The following is a 19,562-nucleotide window of genomic DNA, read 5'->3' as shown; positions in this document are numbered from 1 at the left end:
CTCTTGCGCTATTCATCCCTTCATACGTCACGCAGCTACCGAAATAAAACGCTCAACAAAAATGACCGATTGATCACCGCAGGGCGCTGGGGTGGTGAGTTACTAGGATTATTTATTAAACTTACGGTGAACGGAACAGAATAAAAACAAACAAAAAACTCATCCTAAATAATCTTACAATTGTTTTGTCTCGATTTCAACCATGCAGTGATAACGCTCACATTAAATTTTCTTTTTTTTTGTTTGTGTGTGAGCCATTAGAAAAGGTTCGATTTATTTCCTCCCCAAGCATACTAATTCTTATCACTAATTTCGCTAACCGCTCCAGTTCGTTCTAAATGCTAAAAGAGATTGCAGCCACTTCCTAGGAAGCGACATGGGGTGGCACATATTTACAGAGGCAAACAAAACTGGAAAACCGATGCGTGTCTCGCTGTCCAAGGAAAGTGTCCCAGCTATGTGTGTGTGTTTGTGCGTGTGTGTTTGAGCAAAAAAAGGAGGTTTTACGAATATTTTAGGTGTGTTCAGATGGTTTCAATTTCGAGATTCAATTTGGTCAGCTCGTTCGTCTTGGAGTCCGGCTTCGGCATGAAGTAGACACAGTTTTCCTTGCTCTCTGTAGGGAAGAGAACGACCAGATTGTAATCGTTATAATCGGTGGTACGGTTTGACTGCCCCTTGCGTCTGTTCGCACGCCCCGACTTGCGCCCCGCGCGCTCTGCATTACCGAGCTTGCCGACGTGATAGTCCTTCTGGCGGTTGCGCACAATCATCTTCACGATCAGCACGGCCACGATAAGTGCGACGGACGCGATCACCGGGATGAAGTAGTGAATGTAGGACATCTTGTAGTACTCGCCGCCGGAACTGCTGTGACTGTAGAGGGACAGATTGGTTAATTTTAGAGAATGGTAGCTAAATCTGAATCTGAGGTGTGGTAGGCCCCAATTGAGGAGGCAAGATGGCGTGGAGGCGTCCGCCATTAGGCTGGGATAACGGCCGGGATGTTCACCAACGTATACAATGAACATATTAGTGGTGGGAGCTCGGAATCGGACATACCCGATTCCGATACCGTATTCGGAATCAATTCCGAAGCCGATTCCGATGCTGGAATCGATTCCGATTCCGGAGCCAATTTCGATGCTGGAATCAATTCCGATTCTGGAGTCGATTCCGGAATTGTCTTCGGAGCTGATTCCAGAGTTGATTCTGGAGCCGATTCCAGACTTGACTTCGGAGCCGATTACAGAGTTGACTCCGGAGCCGATTACGGAGTTGACTCCGGAATCTATTCCGCGATCAGAATCGGCTCCGGAATCGGAATTGACCTGGGAATCGCAATTTGCCCCAGTAACACAGTCAGAACGGAACGAGAATCAGTTCTTGAATTGAAATAAGAAGTTTCAGAAACGAAATCAGTTCGGGAATCTCCATGAGAATGGACCGTTTACAAGTAAATGTTGATTCTTTGCGGATATCAATATGTAGCATCATTGGACTCAAACGCTTTTTCTTTTAGAAATTCCAAAACCGACTCCGTTTCGAAGCTGATTCGAAGTTTCGAAGCCAACTCCGATTTCGGAGCCGATTTCGATTCCAGAACCGATTCCGATTCCAGAACCAACTCTGGATCCGATTCCGATTCCGTAATCGATTCCAAAAACTGATTTTGGAATCGATTCCGACAAAAGCTTAAATTTTCTCATCACTAGAACATATCCGGGGTAGCTTGATGCTCATTGTTGCTCCTAAATGAATGTGCGTCATGACATGCGGAACGCGACTTGCGAACGTTTGAGTCCAACGCGATACTCTGACCGACAAGCTGAGCTTAATGTCGGCAGAAGCATAACTCATGACTGAAACGAAGCTCAAATCAGCTCACGTAAACAACTGAGATGATCAGAGGTAAGCCTCAAACAGTTGGTGGACCACATGCTTGATTCAATTTTGTTTAGCACCCAACTCTTGATCACTCACGTGGTCATGACATTTTGTGGCGGTGATAATCACGACATTCTTGCAATATACTTGCCGAGTGGTCCCAAGCAGCAAAATGAGCATGCTTGCTCGCTCTGTCCGGTTTGATGGTCTGTCGGGTCAAACAGAGCTAGAAACAATGCTCATTTTGTCCAATTTAATACATACTGCATACTACATACTAGCGATCTACGTGCCCCAGGCAACCGCCTAGTCCGCCTACCGTTACATCCACCACTGGTATCCCCTCTATTTATCACAATTGAGTACGTGACGCTGAAATAGATTTTGTTTCAGTCAGATTTTTTAATGACATTGACAGTGACATTTTGCAGCACTCTTCCTGAGGCAGACCAAGGCTGCAAAGCGGTTGTAAGGTAGCTGAATCTGATTGATTCTTCAAGGTGAATCTTTGTATTGAATGATCAAGGTTTCATGAATCTCTAAAAAAATATAAATTTTTGAAGATTCATGAGATTCGTGATTCATCTCTAAAAATCTCTAAAGATTTGAATCGAGATTCAAATCACTTGTCATTGAAGATTCATATAAAAGAATCCTTACGAATGATTCATGAAGCAAAACTCTAGTTAGGTTATGAGACTCATTCAAGCTCTTCTATAACTCACCTTGGTTCGTGCAGTTGTTGAATAACGCTGATCTCTCGATGACACAGTAACGGGTCGTCCTGATCCGGATAGTACCCATCAAGACAGATGCACTCATTTGGCCCCACGCAAACACCATTGATGCAGCCGTCCTCACCACAGACCGGTTCGCACGCGTTACTGGACCCGTTCACCATTGCGTACCCATCGTGACAGCGACAAACATCCGGCGCTGCGCAGTACCCTCTTACGCACTCTTCACTACAGACTGGCCCACAGACGTACTGCTCGACGAGCTCGTGGCGTGCGAGACACTCACACGTATCATTTCCGATACAGCGGCCCATCTCACACGATTGCGCACAGTACGGCTCACAGCGCAACGTGTTACCGTTTTCGTGATAGAACCCTTCCACACAGCGACATTCGCCCTGTTCGCACCAACCGTTGGTGCATTCTCGTTCGCAGGCCACCTGTCGGAGCCGTGCTGATCGTTCCTCGGGAGTTTCCTCCTTCACACAGGTGCTGCTGCCCTCTCCCAAAGGAATGTACCCACCGCGACATGCGCACTGGTCCGGAGCGACACAATCTGCATTGACACATTCCGACGTACAGATCGGTTCACAAGCATGATCGTCCTCTCCCGTCTTACCGTAACCGTCCCAGCAATGGCACCGATTGTTTCCGGCGCACGTTCCATTGACACACGGTCGCTCACAAACCGGCTGACAGTCGTAAGGATCGAGATCGGACGGCGTATAGCCCAGCATACAGAAGCATTGGTCACCGTGACAAACGCCATTTCGACAGCGCTCCGTACACCGCTCGTACGCTTCCCTCGCCAGGTCGTCCTCCGATCTGCAATGGCTTGCGCTTCCCTCGACAAACACAAATCCAGGCTTACATTCACATTGGTCCGGTCGCACGCAGGTCCCGTTTCGACACGGTTCCACACATACCGCCTTACAGCTGAGCGTGTTTCCTTCCGGTTGAGCATACCCTTCATTGCACCGACACTCGCCCGCACGGCATTTACCATTCCGACAGCTGCGCCGACATTCTGCCATCCGTTCCTGGGCCAACCGTTGGCGAGCGATCTCTTCCACCGATTCGCAGCGCGTCTGATTAGCATCGACAAACTCGTACCCTTCGTCACACTGGCACACATTCGGCCGAATGCACCGGCCGTTGATGCAACCGGCACTGCTGTAATCGTAATCTTCACCACAGATCGGTTCACACACGGACACATTGTCCAGCGATAGACGGAAGCCTTCGTGACAGAAGCACTCGCCTCCGTTGCAATCGCCGTTCGTACAACCGTTCGGGCAGGTTTTCTCGCAATGCCCATCGGTGGGATGTTTTATGTAGCCGGCATCGCAGACACATTCGGCACCGTGGCACTGTCCGTTCGTGCACTTCATCCGGCACAGGTCGTCCGGGTGGATGCAGGCGTTCTCCTCGTCCCGTATGTATCCTGAAGCGGGAGGCAGATAAATAGGCTTGATGTTGATGTGTGTTTTATGGAAAAATAGGAATCAACTTAAAATGTGTGTTTTATGGTAACTATGCTCTACGTTTAGCAAATGGTCGAAAGTGGATAGTAGGATTTAAAAAACATACTTTTGATAACTAGGGGCGATGCTACACAAAAATCCGAAACAAAAACAAAAAGAATACACATTGTCATAATCCATGAGAATGATCCGAAATGATCTGGCTCGATTGTAGATTGTGAACCTTTAGAATTCTGAATCTGATCGTTTGCTACTATACTCTGGACTTACTACTCTCTTCTTCTTTTTTATCATAGCAATCTGCTTGGGCATATCATCTTATACAGGTAACCTAGTCTTATAAATACGAGGTAAATTGATTTCCATTCCTTGTTACGAGAGAACTGCAGAATGTAAATCGTCCCTGTACGTCTTTGGAAGAACGGATTTATGTATGCAAAAGAAATCACTTATCTATGCACTGATCATTTCTTCCCCAAGACTATTATGAAAATAACGGAAAGTATTCAATAGGGGTTTGACAACGTTATAAGTTAATTTAAGATTCCTTGGAAGAGTACAACAATGTAACTGCGATGAAAAAGGTATCAAAACTTGATCAAACAGTCATCTCTATCCTGGACCGACGTGACCAGGCATTACAACGTCCTTGCACATCTTAAGAAAGGATAACATTTTGAATAAAGATTAGGTAGCGTCGCTCCTCCCTCTTTGTTAATCATTTCTCGGACCAAGAAGATTAAGAAAACGGCGAAATGGTGAGTAAATAGGATGGTAACATGAATGTTGATATTCAGAAATTAATTGTGGACACACTTGCTCCAGTAAAAGTGATAAAGATTTTATGTTTCGTTTTATCGATCATTCGTTTTCATTCGTTTTCCCGTTCAGTATACAAGAATTCTTTCCCTAATGCTTTGACCCTGTGCCTCATCAATCGAGTTTCTTTTGCTCGTGACATCGGCACTTTGAAGACTATGTCATCGTTCATTTCTCGGACTCATCCTTCTCTCATTGCAATTCTCGGTCTAATCCGTTGAATCAATCAACATAAGCGACAATGGATATCTTAAGTTGTTCTGTCGCTGCTCAATTAACCCAATTCTGGGATTAGCTTAGGTATGTAGTCCCAGAATATGTAGACATTCCAATTCTGAACTGCATTACTATTTTTAATAAAATTTTTAACGTATATAATTTGAACTTGGACGTCTTAGTGTGATCATGCATTTTAATTTAGGTTATTTCGAAAATTAAATTGCTTGATAAAACAATTAGACGTACAATCTAGCCTCGCTGGCCCATAAACGTCAGTGTTTCAGCGAAGTCCTAGCGTAGAGGAAGTTGTCCACTAATTGAATGAATAACTAGGTTCTTTAAAACAAACATAGCTTGTTAGCACGACTAATAAGTCTCAGAATCATTGATCATCCAATGTCCTCAAATCATTGATCATTAACAATTTTTCAGATTTTCGTTGAAAATGCACACACCATTTAATCCTAATTCACTGATTGATATGAAGTCATCACTAATCAAAACACACACATGCACCAGCTTCTCACTCACCTTCATTGCACTCACACCGCTGCGGTGCCACACACCGCCCATTGATACACTCCTCATCACACACCGGCAAACAGTCGAACAGTGCATTAATGTCCGTATAGTTGTACCCCGGTAGGCAGGTGCACGCATTCGGCCCAGTGCAGATCGCATTGATACACTCCGTCTCGCAAATCGGTTCACAGTCACCATCGATCAACCGGTAGCCCCGATCACAAACGCACACATTCGGCTGCACACAATGGCCGAGGGAGCACCGGTCACACAGCGGTATACACTCGTCCCCAATCTTGCCGTACTGTGCGTGACAGATGCAGACCCCGGGCGCAATGCAATCACCATTCGCACAGCTTCCATTGCACACCGGTTGACACACGAACGGGGAGGTCGAATTTTCTGACGAATGTCCTGGAAAGCATTCACACTCATCCGGCCCAACGCACGTTCCATTCCGACACGGTTCGGAACAGATCGGACTACAGCCAATGCCATCGTCCACGAATCCTTCCGGACAGCGCGGAGGTGGTGTGGTTGGCCGAACACACTCTCCGAACGGTGATAAGGTGTATCCATCGCCGCAGAGACACTCATCCGGTGCGACACACTGCCCATGCAGACAGCCTCCCTCACAGACCGGTTGACAGTAGCGTGTGGCGTCATCACGTTCCTGAAGCTGGTACCCTTCATAGCACTGGCACGCGTCTGGTAGGGAACAGAACCCGTTCACGCAGTTGTTACACTCCGGCACGCACGTGCCATTGTCGGAACGGGTGTAACCCGTATGGCACTGGCAGTACCCAGGCTTCGTGCAGATTCCATTATCACAATCGTCGCAGTGTGGAATGCATCTGTGTGCATTTTTTGTTTTGCAAAGGAAGAAAAAGGAAAGTGACGGAGTGATAAGAACGGACGTACGTTCGCAGCAAAAGGGGTGCGTAATGTCTCACCCACCATGTGTCGGGCGCATCACTTCCGCTTCCCCAAAGAGCAGGAAACGGGTCGGGTCGTTTGGGTTATCTTACTTACCGATGGTTCGACAGCCGCTCGTAGCCAGGATTGCAGGTGCAGACATCCGGTGCAGTGCATTTGGAGTTTTCACAGGGCAGGGAACAGATCGGAACGCAGCGTAGCTTCACCCGTTTGTAGCCCTTGCAGCATGGTTGATCGATCACCGTCACGCGCTTACCATTCTTGATCTCTACTCGCGTTTTTCTGCATTTAGAAAAGGTTGTTACTTATCACACGGTTTTTGTTGTTGCTAAGGTCACAGAAAAACACTTACACGTTCGTTTTCGAGCAGGCAGCATCAACGGATGCAGTTGACAGGATGACCACCAACAGAGCAGCTCCGGTCACTATAATCTTTAGATAAAGCATCGTTTTTGCTAGACGTTTCGAGCGGTTTTAAATCCACTAGAGCAAACACTCTTGGCAATCTCTCCACACCGTTCGGAGAGAGTTAAGAATGAGTGAGTTCAAAAGCCACCGAAAAACGAACACGTCCTGTACCGGTCCCGCCCGTCAGCAGACTGACGGGATCACTCGCGATCGAGTATCGGCTTTCACGGATTGTGCAGCCTACGGTTTGCTTCCTGTACACCGATTTCCGGACCTCCCCGTCTTGAACGCCCGCACTTCCAATCGATCGATGGATCGTCGAAATTTGTCGCCCCTGTAGTCCCGGAGGGGGCGAATGATTTATTCTGCTCTGGGCGGACACCGGACGGGCAATGCAACCGGACGTTTACCGTCGAACGAAAACGCGCGGACTCCGCGGTGCGGGCGCGAAGACGAACTTATCAGAATGCTGGTGCCGTTTGTGCCGCCTGCGTCGTTTGCCTACAGTTTGCGCGTGCTGCTTCTTCCGCACGGAGCAGAATAATGAGCACATACACTCACACGCAAAGCGGCAGAGAGTGACTAAAAATATAATCTGTTCTTTGACGCATTCGTCTGCTGTTTGCCTTGTTCACTTCGCTCGCTCGCCTTGTTCGTCCGCAGGGAAACAGAATCGCAGCAAGGGTGAAAGATCTTCCAAGACTGTGTGTTTGCAGCCGTGCCGTCCTGCGTTGAAGTGTGTGCTGGAGAGCAACGAAAACAAATATGTTTTCTTCTGCCGCTGTACGCTTCCCTCCCCATGCGTAGCTTTCTACCCTGGTGCTGGTGCGTAGGCAAGAACGCGATTGCAATTGTAAATGCAGCGCACGCACGACGCAGCCCATCCCGCAATCGCGTTCGAAAGGGTTGCGCGATCGCAACTTGCTCCGGGTATGGAGAGTGTCACTGGCAGCGCCATTACCATCAAAGGAACAATCGAACTGTACCACTGGCACCACAACTGCCAGTGGCCACTGGTACGGTTCGAACTTAATGGGCTGTTCTAATGGGTTGTATGGCCGAATTGGGAGAAAAAAGGCGGAAAGCAGGCGCAACATTAATAAAAAAGGTTCTCACTACTCCTCCTTTTCTATTGCTCCCAAAAGGGCCGCCGGAAGGGTGAGGTGCAGTCTTTTGTGTTTGCATATTTGATTTAGAGAGAGTGTGAGAGTGTGAAAGTGTGCATGTGTCTGTGTGCGTTTTTTGGTATGTTAATATGGTGAGACAGCATCGACATGTTTCGTGAGATTCGATGGTAAGATGTAGTGTTAATCCATGCTCTTTTGTGACTCTTTTAACCACACAAGCCACATGTTTGTGTGCGGCTTGCTTCCATTACGATAAGAAATTTCACACTGAACGAGTGGTGTGCCGAACACTTTGCGCTATGATTCATTATGCCGAGCGTGGTAAAACATTGGCCTGAGAGTTATGTTTATAAATAATGGTTTTATGTTGATTCGAAGAGGATGAAAGTTCTTTCATCTTACTACACTCGAGTAGATGAGCCATCTGGAAAAACATAACGATCTGGAGAGGGAGAGAATAGTTCTAAACGAGATCGGAATAAGAGTGTCGAAAGGCTTTAAACAGTAGTTTGATATAATGTTCACAAATATTTACGATGCACAAGTATTTCTTTTCTTATGGACCATTCTTCTTTTCGTAGAATACAGTACAATGTTATCTTGTCGTAATATACTAAAAAATAGGTAGATCCAAATAGAGAGGATATTTTAAAGTTCGGGCGTCTGGGCTGTATTGAAGATATTTTTGGTGTCAACCAAACAATAATCTTTAAATATTAAAACATAATTTTCACCGGACGACAGTTTAACAAATAAAGCTGAGTAAAGTAATTTAAAAATTGAGGAAGAATCTATAAACGGTATTCTCTAATCTCCATTCTTGAATCTTTTGGGAGTTATTACATTCTTAAAATAGAAAAATCTTTAAAAAAATGGTTATCAAAACATTCCCAAACAATCTGAACCAAGTATTAAATGAAGAAGAGCTTCTTCTTCTTATTCTTCTTCTTTTGGCTCAACAACCGTTGTCGGTCAAGGCCTGCCTGTACCACTAGTGGGGTTGGCTTTCAGTGAATTTTGGATTACTCCCCCATAGCAGAATAGTCAGTCCTACGTATGGCGGCACGGTCTAGTTGGGGCTTGAACCCATGACGGACATGTTGTTAAGTCGTACGAGTTGACGACTGTACCATGAGACCGGCTGAAGAAGAACTACCTATGCCTAAATATAATAAACGGCTTCTTCTTCTTTGGCACAACAACCACTGTCGGCCAAGGCCTGCCAGTACCCACTAGTGAAATGAGATTGGCTTTCAGTGACTTATTGTTACCATAGCAGGATAGTCAGTCCTACGTATGGGGACACGGTCTATTCGGGACTTGAACCCATGACGGGAATGTTGTTACGTCGTACGAGTTGACGACTGTACCACCAGACCGGTCCAAACGCTACTAAACGGCTACTTCCAGGATAAAGTTGGACAGAATGTCTTTGTCGATGAAGTGCTAAACGCACAAACACAACCAAACATTAAACGCAACTAAACGCACTAAGATTAAAGCTAGGATTTATTGAGGTAAATGCGGCGAATAGGCTCACATGCTGTATACAAAATAAGCAAATAGCTACAACATGTTATTCATTATAAGAAAAAGAGCCGAATTTCTCTCTATATAAGAAATTAATAATCAATAGTAAGATTCTAAACGAAATTGAAAAAAAAAATTTCATCCCATAAATCACTCCAATTTCTCAATATTTTTTTTCAATTATCAAATTCCTTTCCTGCCTCTTGACTGTCCCCTTTCCTGATCCTTGTAGAGCACCCTCAATTAATTATGATTACAAAACCATAACAATTAGTTGAATTGCCTTTCATTTATTTTGCATCCTCATCCACTGCTCCCCGTTTCGCGTTACAATCGTGTTAATGTTCACCATCCATGTTAATGTGTTTTTTTTTTTGCATCCTGAGTGCGATAAGCGCTATCAAAATCAGCAACACGCCGCCGCACTGCAATGCAAAGCGTGCGCACCCGCCAATGGAACGAATGCATAGGCTCGTTATCGGCTCCCTGACTGCCGCTGGTTATGATTTAACTCCGTCGAAGCGCTTGATGCATGCTTGACTTCCTTTGAGCGAACGATCCTTGACGTATCCTGCATTGCAGAGGCACATGTTTGGGCCAGAGCAGACACCGTTCGGACATCCGTTGGGACAGTGCGCAATACAACTGTGAAGTTGGAAAGGGAAAGGAACATATAATACCGTGCGAGTAGAGAGTTGTCTATGAGGTATACTTACTGGAAGGGATTGGCCTCGTCAAGGATGTAGCCCCGATTGCAGCTGCAAACATTCGGTCCAGTGCATTCCCCGTTTAGACAGGGACGATCACAAGTAGCAGTGCATTGATCACCGACCTTCTGATACCCAGGCTTACAGGAGCACGTTTCCGGCGCGGTACAAACACCGTGGAAGCAGCCACTGAAAAAAACGTGTAAGAAACAAAACAGTCATGTCTCACCTTTTCCCACGCTGGTAAGTTTTACTCACTTTGAGCAGATTGGCTCACATCCCATCTCCGACATCTCATAACCCGCCTCACACCTGCAAACACCTGGTTCGACACAGTGTCCATTCAAACATCCACCCTCACAGTGTGGTGCACACTTGAGCTTCGGATCGAACTTATATCCCTCGCCACACTCGCATCGCTCCACATCCACACAGCGACCCACGCCACATCCTCCAGTGCAGTGCGGCACACAGAATTTCTTGGTCGTCGGATCTAACTCATAGCCTTCCTTACAGCGACACTCACCCGTTCCAACCAAACACTCGCCATGATCGCATCCGATCGGACAGGTCGGTACACATCGACCTTGGCCGTTCCGTACAAAGTCCGGATAGCATTCGCAGGTGTTCGGTCCCACACAAAGCCCGTTCAGACACGGATCCTCACAAACGGGCTCACACTTGCGGAAGTTGTGCACATTACGTTCATACCCGGGGCAGCAAACTTGAATCCGACTGAGAGATGGATTGGACTGCGAATAGAAAAGAAGATATCGAGCAATGTTTTTTTAGAAACCCGGTTCAACTTACCCCATTACCCGCTGGCACATCTCCGCGAGGGTTATACTTCAACAGGGAAACCGTAGGCACCTCCTCGAAGCATACTCCCGCAGGAATGTTTCCCTTCGTTTTGTTCATAAAGCGATCCAGGGCACTCATCGATTCGTTCGATCGTTGCAGACTCATCACGGTCGTGTTCGTCTGTCGACCTGGCTCGGCCATCTCCACAAAACTTTGATTCGCGATCGTAACATCGTGAGAAGCAACCTGAACGCCACCGCCTTTGCGCCACGCGGTCTTTACACCCTCCTGACCGGGAGCTAGCCCAAACTGGCACACGAAAGCCAGCCCAACCAAAATGCACCACTTGAGACGCTCCATGGTGTAATATCGTAAAGAAATGGGGTCACTACAGCTTCAACTTCAATCTTACCCCACGGAAGGTTCGCGATGGATTAAAGCAAACGGTCAGTAGAACCTAATGGCGAGAACTCGTCGCGGTACGGCTGGTGACGTTCTTTGGTATGATGTGATATCGCACCGAAACGTTGTGGTGTGTGGGCGAACGTCTCGTATGATGTGATGTGCTTATTCTTAAAAGTCCGATCTCGGGTGCGATTTGAAGTGGCGCAACACAGTAAGCCACCGGGCATCTGCACCCCATCAGGCATACTCACGTTTGATGTATTGTGATGCGAGATGTTTAATGCAAAGGCATGGAAGAGGAATCCTGAATGGAATGTGTTAAGTTGCGCGCTGTAAAGCGATTGATTGATGGATGATATAGAAATTAATATTTCATGTCACCTGTGGCGCAACGGCCACAAGGAAGAGTGAGAAATACATGCCGTAGTGAATGCCAAGAGAAAACAAAAATTGAGATACTTTAAATGCTAGACGAGTTAGCTATTATTGAAGATGGACGATACTCATGCTGTAACCAACAATTCCTATTTTATGGTAAGTTAAAAAAATACATTTATTTAGTTCAACATAAGAACCACATATAAGCAAACTTAGCCCTATCCTACGCCAGAATCATCGGTTTGGAATAACTGTCTTCCTTCTCACCCGGCTGCAACGTCGGCTTATCGGACTGCGTCGCTGTACTGCTCGTCAGTTCCGCCAACGGGGGATACTGAATTTCGTCGTAGATATGCTCAAGGCTATACTTTCTGGGAGCTTGCTTTTGGTTGACCGAGAAGTTGTAGTTGTAAGGGGATGCTGACTTTGCACGATGGATGAAACTATTATTCGGCGGAACGTCATAGTGTTCTGGGAAGATAATAGTTAGTTTTAACGATTCGCCTTGCTGTTAAATTGTAGGAGAACTTGCTTCTATATACACTTACCGATATCACCGTTTCGTTGCAGTTTTGGCTTTACCCGCGTGTAGGTGACATGGGGCAGATCGGGAAGTGGATCCGACGAGCGGTTCGAATCATTCCCCGTTTGGACGCTCTCGTCAACAATCTTCACCGGCGGTGGCACACTAGCGGCAGGTTTGGCAAGCGTTTTGCGATTCAAACGCTTCATATAGATGACCACCGACATTAGCAGTGTGAGTGTAATCAGCAAGCAGGAGATCGTGACGAACGCCTGTCGATCATTTGCTTCACTCTGCACGCTCCCATCTTCGGTTATGTCCACCAGAACGGGATGGTTCTCCGATTCCAAGTACACCAGTTGGGTGTCCGTTTCGTTGGAGCTTTCGACAGACAGGGAAGCGGGTTCCTCCTCCGGCGTAGTATGGCTGATCGTGGAGGGATCCTCAATTTTCTTCACCGCCGTATCGATGAAGGTGATCTCGACGCGTGACGTAGTCGTCACCAGCTCGTACATGCTTTCGTTGCTGGCAGTTCGTGAGTGACCTTTTGTTAGCACCATGCTCATCTCGGTGTTGTTGGGAAGGTACTCGTGGTACGATTCGGCGTAGGTCGCGTTGGGTAGCATTTGTCCAGTAGCTTCGGTTGTTGAAGTGGTGGAGGAGGAGGTAGTGGAGGAAGGGGTAGTGGAAGTTACGGTGCTATTCTCAGAAGTGCTACTACTTCTGGTAGTGCTAGAGGTGGTGGTAGAAACATCAGCCAACGCCGTGGAGCTGCTGAGCAACGCTGCAAGTGTTTCATTATCGACTTTGATCCACTGCTCCGCTGATATCCGTTCGGTGCTTTCCGAGGAGAAACTGTTCTCTATCGTTCGGTTGATGTTATCAAACATTACTATCTCGTCATCAGGCATACACGTTCCAGTTTGTGGGTGACAGGATCTGGTGGTGCAATTGCACTTGCTTACACACATCGTCCCGTAAAATCCAGAAGGACAAGGAGTTTCACAGCTGAGTAGAGATTATATACAAACATATATGTCATTCTAGAAGCTGGATGATTTAACTTCTTTTTCGCTTAATACTCAACTATTTACCCATCCAGCCTTCATTGCATCGACAGTGTCCTGTTTTTGTGTCGCAGAGTGAGTAATTCTGACAGTGGCATCGATTGCGACAGTTCACTCCCCACGTCCCATTACGGCATCCTGCAAAATATTTCACAACAAAATAGAAGTGAGGAAAGATCCAACGGATCCACAGGACCATAATCGCTTACTCTGCAAGCAATGTTTTCCACTGAATCCTGCCTCACAGCTGCATACGTTCGGTGTCTGACACTCGCCATGGATGCAACCACCGCGGCATATTGGACGACACTCACCGGTGGTTCCATTTCCGGTGCGCCGTTCCTGGTACCCTTCGCAACAGAACTCCACGCGGCGTGTCTTGGTAATATTCTGAAATGGTAAGACCGTAAAGAAGGTTGTAAAACTTTCTTCGTCAGCGCCACCAACTGCAATTGCCAATTTTTGCACCGTGTTTTCAGGTTTAATAACAGTTCAATAAACAGTGATCGTTAAGTGTGATCGTGATGTTTAGAATTCAGAACCACCTTCTCAAGCAACCGGCCGGAAGCAGCGGTCCCGAACATGGTGTGACGCAATAAACACAATAAACACACGTGCATACGATCAAACGTTTGTAGAGTTTTATGACGTCGAATCGCAAAAACAAGTACCTTAAGTAGAATGAAGTTTGATGACGCAATGATACATTAAGATTGATTGCTTATGCTTTCTGTTGAGAAAACCGGAAATCGTTATGCTGTTATGTTCAAGACTTTAAGACAATACATATTATTGAATATGTTTCGATTGTTAAGCAACTGAATCACATCGATTAATGGGGGGGTGAAAATTACAACGTCCCTCGGAATCGTGTTTAACGCATTTAAATTGCTATATTTCATTGTAAACTTCCTCCTTTCGTTTCAGTACAACCCAACACGGTCTACCAAGACTTGTTATGATATTCCTTCCGATATTACCATTTTCATTTCCCAGGCTCTCGACTGCTCGCTCGATCGCTACTTCAACAAAACTCCACACATTAATCCACAACCTCAAACCCGGGCAAGATCGTCTCGTTGGTATGAAGTTGATTAAATTAAAGGCCCACTGCTCACTGTTCTGACGATCAAGAAACAAAAGGCGGACGTAGCCGAAACTTCCCGATGCTCAGAACCGAATACTAACTAAGCGATGGGAAGAAGATATTCCCTGCACGCACCGTAGCAAAGATATCAAAACCTCCAGCAAAGATTGCCTGCGTCTTGACGAATGATGGGCTTTTGTTTCGTGTTTCAAAGCGAGCGGCCGGCTCGATAGTGAGAATGTGCCCGCTCATACTGTACGCTTCCTGTTCTCGAGGGCTGCTCTGTGCAGCGCTCCGTGTGTCGTCTTGTCTGGTGGGGTTGGTTTTATCGACCGGCCTTTCGCCTTTGTGCGCCTGTTGAAGCATCGTTTTGACAGTCGTTGAAAGATGTGGCGATGCATCAAAAGACAAAGAAGCGACCGCAGCCACGTTAGTGCCTCCCCCTTCGTTAGGGAACGGAAGTGACAATATGATATAATGGACGAGACATTTTATGTTCTTGTGCCTTCGGCAGGGAGGCATGGGAGGCAGGAGAGCTGAAATCTAATAGCGGTAATTGATGTTTACGATCTGTTATGGGCGCACACTCCTTATTTTCGGGGTTTGGAATAATTTTGGCGCGCAAAACAAGCATAATGTAATGGCAGAATGGTGGAGCGGGTGGCACATTTGCATGTTTTTTGGAAGCGGCTGCCTTTATGGAATCGTGATGGGTGGGAATTGCTATTACTGCTATGGAAGGAACAGTGTAGCCATAAGTCACACCGATGTGCCAATGGTAGAATGGAAATTTTATGCGAGCTTTATACGGCAAAAACAGGTTTTTTATGTGTTTATAATTGGCCTTACCTGCTTCACAAACACTTCCTTAATTTCGGTCCGATAGGAGGTACACCTTGGGGGAATTTCCAGACACCACTGTCTCGTTAGGACCTGTACCGTTTGATTGCGTGGAATGGTTTCCGTTTCGGTGTAGCTGTAATTTCAATGACACTACATTAAGCTCTCTTAAATTACACAATTCAACAATTTACACACTCTTAACAATTTTATTTTACATGTTATAATTTAATAAAATAATTTTGTTTTTCATTTTAATCCTCTCTCCATTACCGTACCACTTGCCGTGCGAACTTTGACCGAATTTTATTTCCCTCTTCTCATCCCTTCATCCATCACCGTTGGCAGTTTCAATTGCAAATGCCATAACGAGACCGACCTAAGGTTTTGCGGGTCAGAACAAGCTCCCGATTTGCTCCCGGTGCGGTACGATGCTGACGCGCACTACACGCCATCGTCGCGGTTCGATTGCATCACTCACGATGTTCACATTTAGGCGCTCCCCATCTTTCCCCATCCCATGGCTGTTCGCGGTGGCCCACATTCGATGGATTTGGCGGTTTTTCGTTTTCCCCTTTTTTAATTGCCCGTCAGCTTCGCGCGCCGTCCGTACCCACGGGCTACCAAGTGGGGAGATAAAAATGCGTTCGTGCCGTTAAGATTTGCTTTCTTGCTGCAGCTGGAGTTTGCATTGCATCGCAACATCAAACATATTAGATAGATGAGACGATGAGACGAAGACAGGGAGCTAGTTTGAAGTGTTGGGAAGCAAGTTTTTGTTACAGCTCATATGGAGTGCAGGGAGGGATCGTGTGTTGTTTGTTTAGAGGGGAATTGTATCGTGTATGTGGGCTGTTACGATAACACACACAAAAATGTTCAATGGTTCAAAGTATCTACAGCGAAAGTAATTTACCTAACATTGTAACCGGTAGATCTTTTCAATGTTAAAGAATTTGTTGCAATGATATATTTATTTTCAATATTACATGCAACAAATGATAAAAGATAATCACTACCTCAGAACATATTAGAAATAAGATATCAACAATAAATAAATTTTGTTTTCCGGATCTGCAAATATACGAGGAGCATTTAAAAAATAATTATATTATAAAGGCATTCATTGCTGCAAGCGAATTAAGAGTAGTAAACGGAGTAAAGTGTAATATCAATTTAAAAAAGTATGTTTAAATCATGTTCATATTTCCTTATTTATGCGTATTTTGCTTTGCATGGAAAATTTAAGTAAGTTAACCAGTTTATTAAGCCTTTCAATTTATTATATGAAGGTGTAAAAACACAATGCAGAAGTCTGGAAAATTTGTTCTTTTCGTTGATCGTTAGAATTGTTATACAACGAAATGTCTAAAGTAGTGACAAATGAAAACAAATAAATAAATTGTTTAGAGAGCTAGGAATTTTGTGTCTTAGGTCATTCATTGAAACTATATCATCCGATTGAAATCTAATGATATTTAGTTAGTACTCACAATGAAGTAACATAAAGAACATATTTTTAAGAAATATTTATTTAAGGTGACTTTTCAATTATTGAATTAAAAAATGAATGAAAGTTTTCAACACATTTTGCATCAATAAGGCTTGCGCTAGAGACCCTTGCTCATGGGTGTAGAAGTGTTTTGTATTGTTCGAAAACTATTGGATAGAAAAACACCTATTATTTGGCTCATTTTGTAAGTGTGAAGTAAAATAAATTAAGGTTTATGTATATCATACACATACTAATAAAATGTTTAATTTATCGCTCTCAAACGTACTGTTTCCTCATGTATGCAATAGTTGACACATTAGTATCTGCATATTAATACACACTATTGTGATAAATATAACCATGTGCTGTTGGATATTATACTCCACAAATAATATAATACTAATTGCATTTCCATACAGATAAAGAAAGCATGAGCCACAATGTAACGTTGTTGTCGTTCGCGCAATCACACTGATTTATGTTCCCGCAAGCACCATCGCACGCAAGTCGCAAAATCGCACAGCCGCCAGTTACGCAAGTGTTTGCTCCTTTCCCGACTCAGCCTCATTTGCGCCCATTTCATCCCAAAACTGTAACACGCATCTACTCGCACGAGATTGTGTGTACACTCGCTACCAGCCGCCACCGTCCTGCTGCACTACTCCGGTGCGTACGCTCCCGTACGCTCCCTTGCATCCCGTACCAGCAATCAAATTTGACCGATTTTAGACACCATTCAACTGGTTCGTTAAACGGCTAAACCCACCATCACCGCTGGACATCCTTTCGGTCGACTCGTTAGTGTGGTCGCACGCGTAACGTGCGATGCGTTTGAAAGTTTTCTCATCAATCATTATAGGTGTGCAATGGATAGGAAAAATGACACTCACGGCCCCACGGAACCACGATGGCACGAAAACTGAGACGAGAAAAACTGCAACCATCGGCATTATGCAATATTGACAACCAGAAATACACGAACGACGGCCGTTATCGATGCGACAGGAAGCCTGTCCAGCCTGTCCGTGCGGCATCCGTCCCAAAGAATGGTACAAAAATGCGGAAACATCTCATGGGGAGCACTCCCCGGGTTTTGCCCTCTTTTTGGCGCGACTTCGACGTGAAACGGTTTTACCATCGAATGGCACGCCACTATTAGGAGGCAAAAGCACAACCCTATTCCATAACACCGCGAAGCTTTGGCGACGCTGATTACGGAGATGCAAAAACCGCCCCTGTCCCGAGGAGAAGGCCGTAACTGCACCACAATCCACGCTCCACAGCTGACGGTCAGCGGGCAGTTAGTTTGTAGCAAAACCTCAACAAAACACTACTGTCAGGTCGGCTCTCTGCCAATCGCTCTCAACCTCTTTTTTTTCAACCCCGAATGGCACTAACCGGAGCAATTGTTCGGGTGAAATGGTGCCCAGCAGCAACGGTGTCAGCCAGAGCAAAGGTCCGCAGCCCACTCGGCAGCACCGTTCGAGTACCCAAGGCAAGGGTGTTACTTTATTGCCCCTTCTGGGCAGGTGGAGCACTGTTTCCCGAAACAAGGAGAAGGTGGAAAGGTGTACAGTTCTCATAGCGAATTACGATCCATTACATTATCCAATTAATAAGGCAGCTATTGACACCTGCAGGGAAGTGAAGTGTACGGAGGCTGTACCGTTTGTAGCCGGGAGGGAATGGTCGTTGCTTTGTTCGCAGGGTAAAGACATAATAGCTCGTTTAATGAATTAACCGTTCAGATTATAAGCTTTATACTAATAGTATTCCATTTTCGGAGGGAGGATCTGTTTTGTCTCACTTGCCTACCGATTTAACGACCTTGTAAGGGTGTCTTTGAATAAAATAGCATGGCCGTGAAGCGAACGATTTGAAACACTTGTTTACCTCTCGTAACGATAGCACACATTGTCACCTTGCAAAGAGCAGACGCGGGAGGTGATCAGAAGCACCAATAGAATCGAAATTGCTCCACACTGCACTCGACTGTAGTTGAGGGGATGATGCTGCATGGTTTTTTGTTTCAACAACTCCACATTCTGAAGCACTAAACACTGTCACAAGCTTCCTTAGAATTGTCACTTTATAAATACTGGTTTAGGTTTATTTTTTCCTTCTAAAATTTGCTCTAAGCACAGATATTTTTACCTAAAAGATAACAAAACAAAAACACTGGTCGACAATCTCTCGCAACACTGCTTTCACGCACGCGCTTATCCCGTTTCGCATCGGTCAGAAGTCAACGGAACACTGATAGCGTACGGTGCGCGCTGCTTCCTTCTCCCGAGCTGAGCTGCCAATCTCGCGAAGGATCATCAGCATCATCTTGGGTCGGAAATTGTAACGAGATGAAACACGATCAAATTCAATTGAGCGCTTCCAAGTTGGATCTAACGTGGCTCGGGGCATAGTTGACGTTAGACGCATTTGGCTTGCATCTGTCACACACACACACAGGGCTGCCCATATGCGTATGCACTTGATCTTGGCCGCGCCGGGGCAGTCGGTGGTGTTCCGTGCCCTGTCCAGTCCGTGTCTGGTCTCGTCCGCTAAAGGGATGTTGTTTCCAACTGTCGCTGGGTCG

At 45.7% G+C, this 19,562-nt stretch overlaps 2 protein-coding genes across 2 annotated transcripts; both read right to left on the bottom strand.

Annotated features, from left to right (window-relative positions):
* Nucleotides 1-64: 64 nt before the first annotated feature.
* LOC120899840 (cell death abnormality protein 1-like) lies at nucleotides 65-11,641 on the bottom strand. The gene is made up of 9 exons (XM_040306107.1): nucleotides 11,187-11,641; nucleotides 10,635-11,128; nucleotides 10,386-10,565; nucleotides 10,171-10,314; nucleotides 6,957-7,076; nucleotides 6,701-6,886; nucleotides 5,678-6,522; nucleotides 2,613-4,068; nucleotides 65-876 (listed from the first exon to the last, which is right to left on the bottom strand). Exons 1-9 carry the CDS (start codon nucleotides 11,535-11,537, stop codon nucleotides 525-527), a joined length of 4,128 nt encoding a protein of 1,375 aa, XP_040162041.1. The 5' UTR covers nucleotides 11,538-11,641; the 3' UTR covers nucleotides 65-524.
* Nucleotides 11,642-11,831: 190 nt separating this feature from the next.
* On the bottom strand, nucleotides 11,832-19,241 carry LOC120904357 (cell wall integrity and stress response component 4-like). Its single transcript, XM_040314277.1, has 6 exons — nucleotides 18,866-19,241; nucleotides 15,487-15,613; nucleotides 13,760-13,940; nucleotides 13,571-13,688; nucleotides 12,509-13,491; nucleotides 11,832-12,431 (listed from the first exon to the last, which is right to left on the bottom strand). The coding sequence occupies exons 1-6, from the start codon at nucleotides 18,988-18,990 to the stop codon at nucleotides 12,184-12,186; spliced, it is 1,782 nt and encodes a 593-aa protein (XP_040170211.1). The 5' UTR covers nucleotides 18,991-19,241; the 3' UTR covers nucleotides 11,832-12,183.
* Nucleotides 19,242-19,562: the final 321 nt, after the last annotated feature.

This window comes from Anopheles arabiensis, chromosome 3 (genome assembly GCF_016920715.1).
Source record: "Anopheles arabiensis isolate DONGOLA chromosome 3, AaraD3, whole genome shotgun sequence".
Classification (NCBI taxonomy): Eukaryota; Metazoa; Arthropoda; class Insecta; order Diptera; family Culicidae; genus Anopheles; species Anopheles arabiensis.
This window is presented reverse-complemented; position numbering and strand designations above follow the sequence as displayed.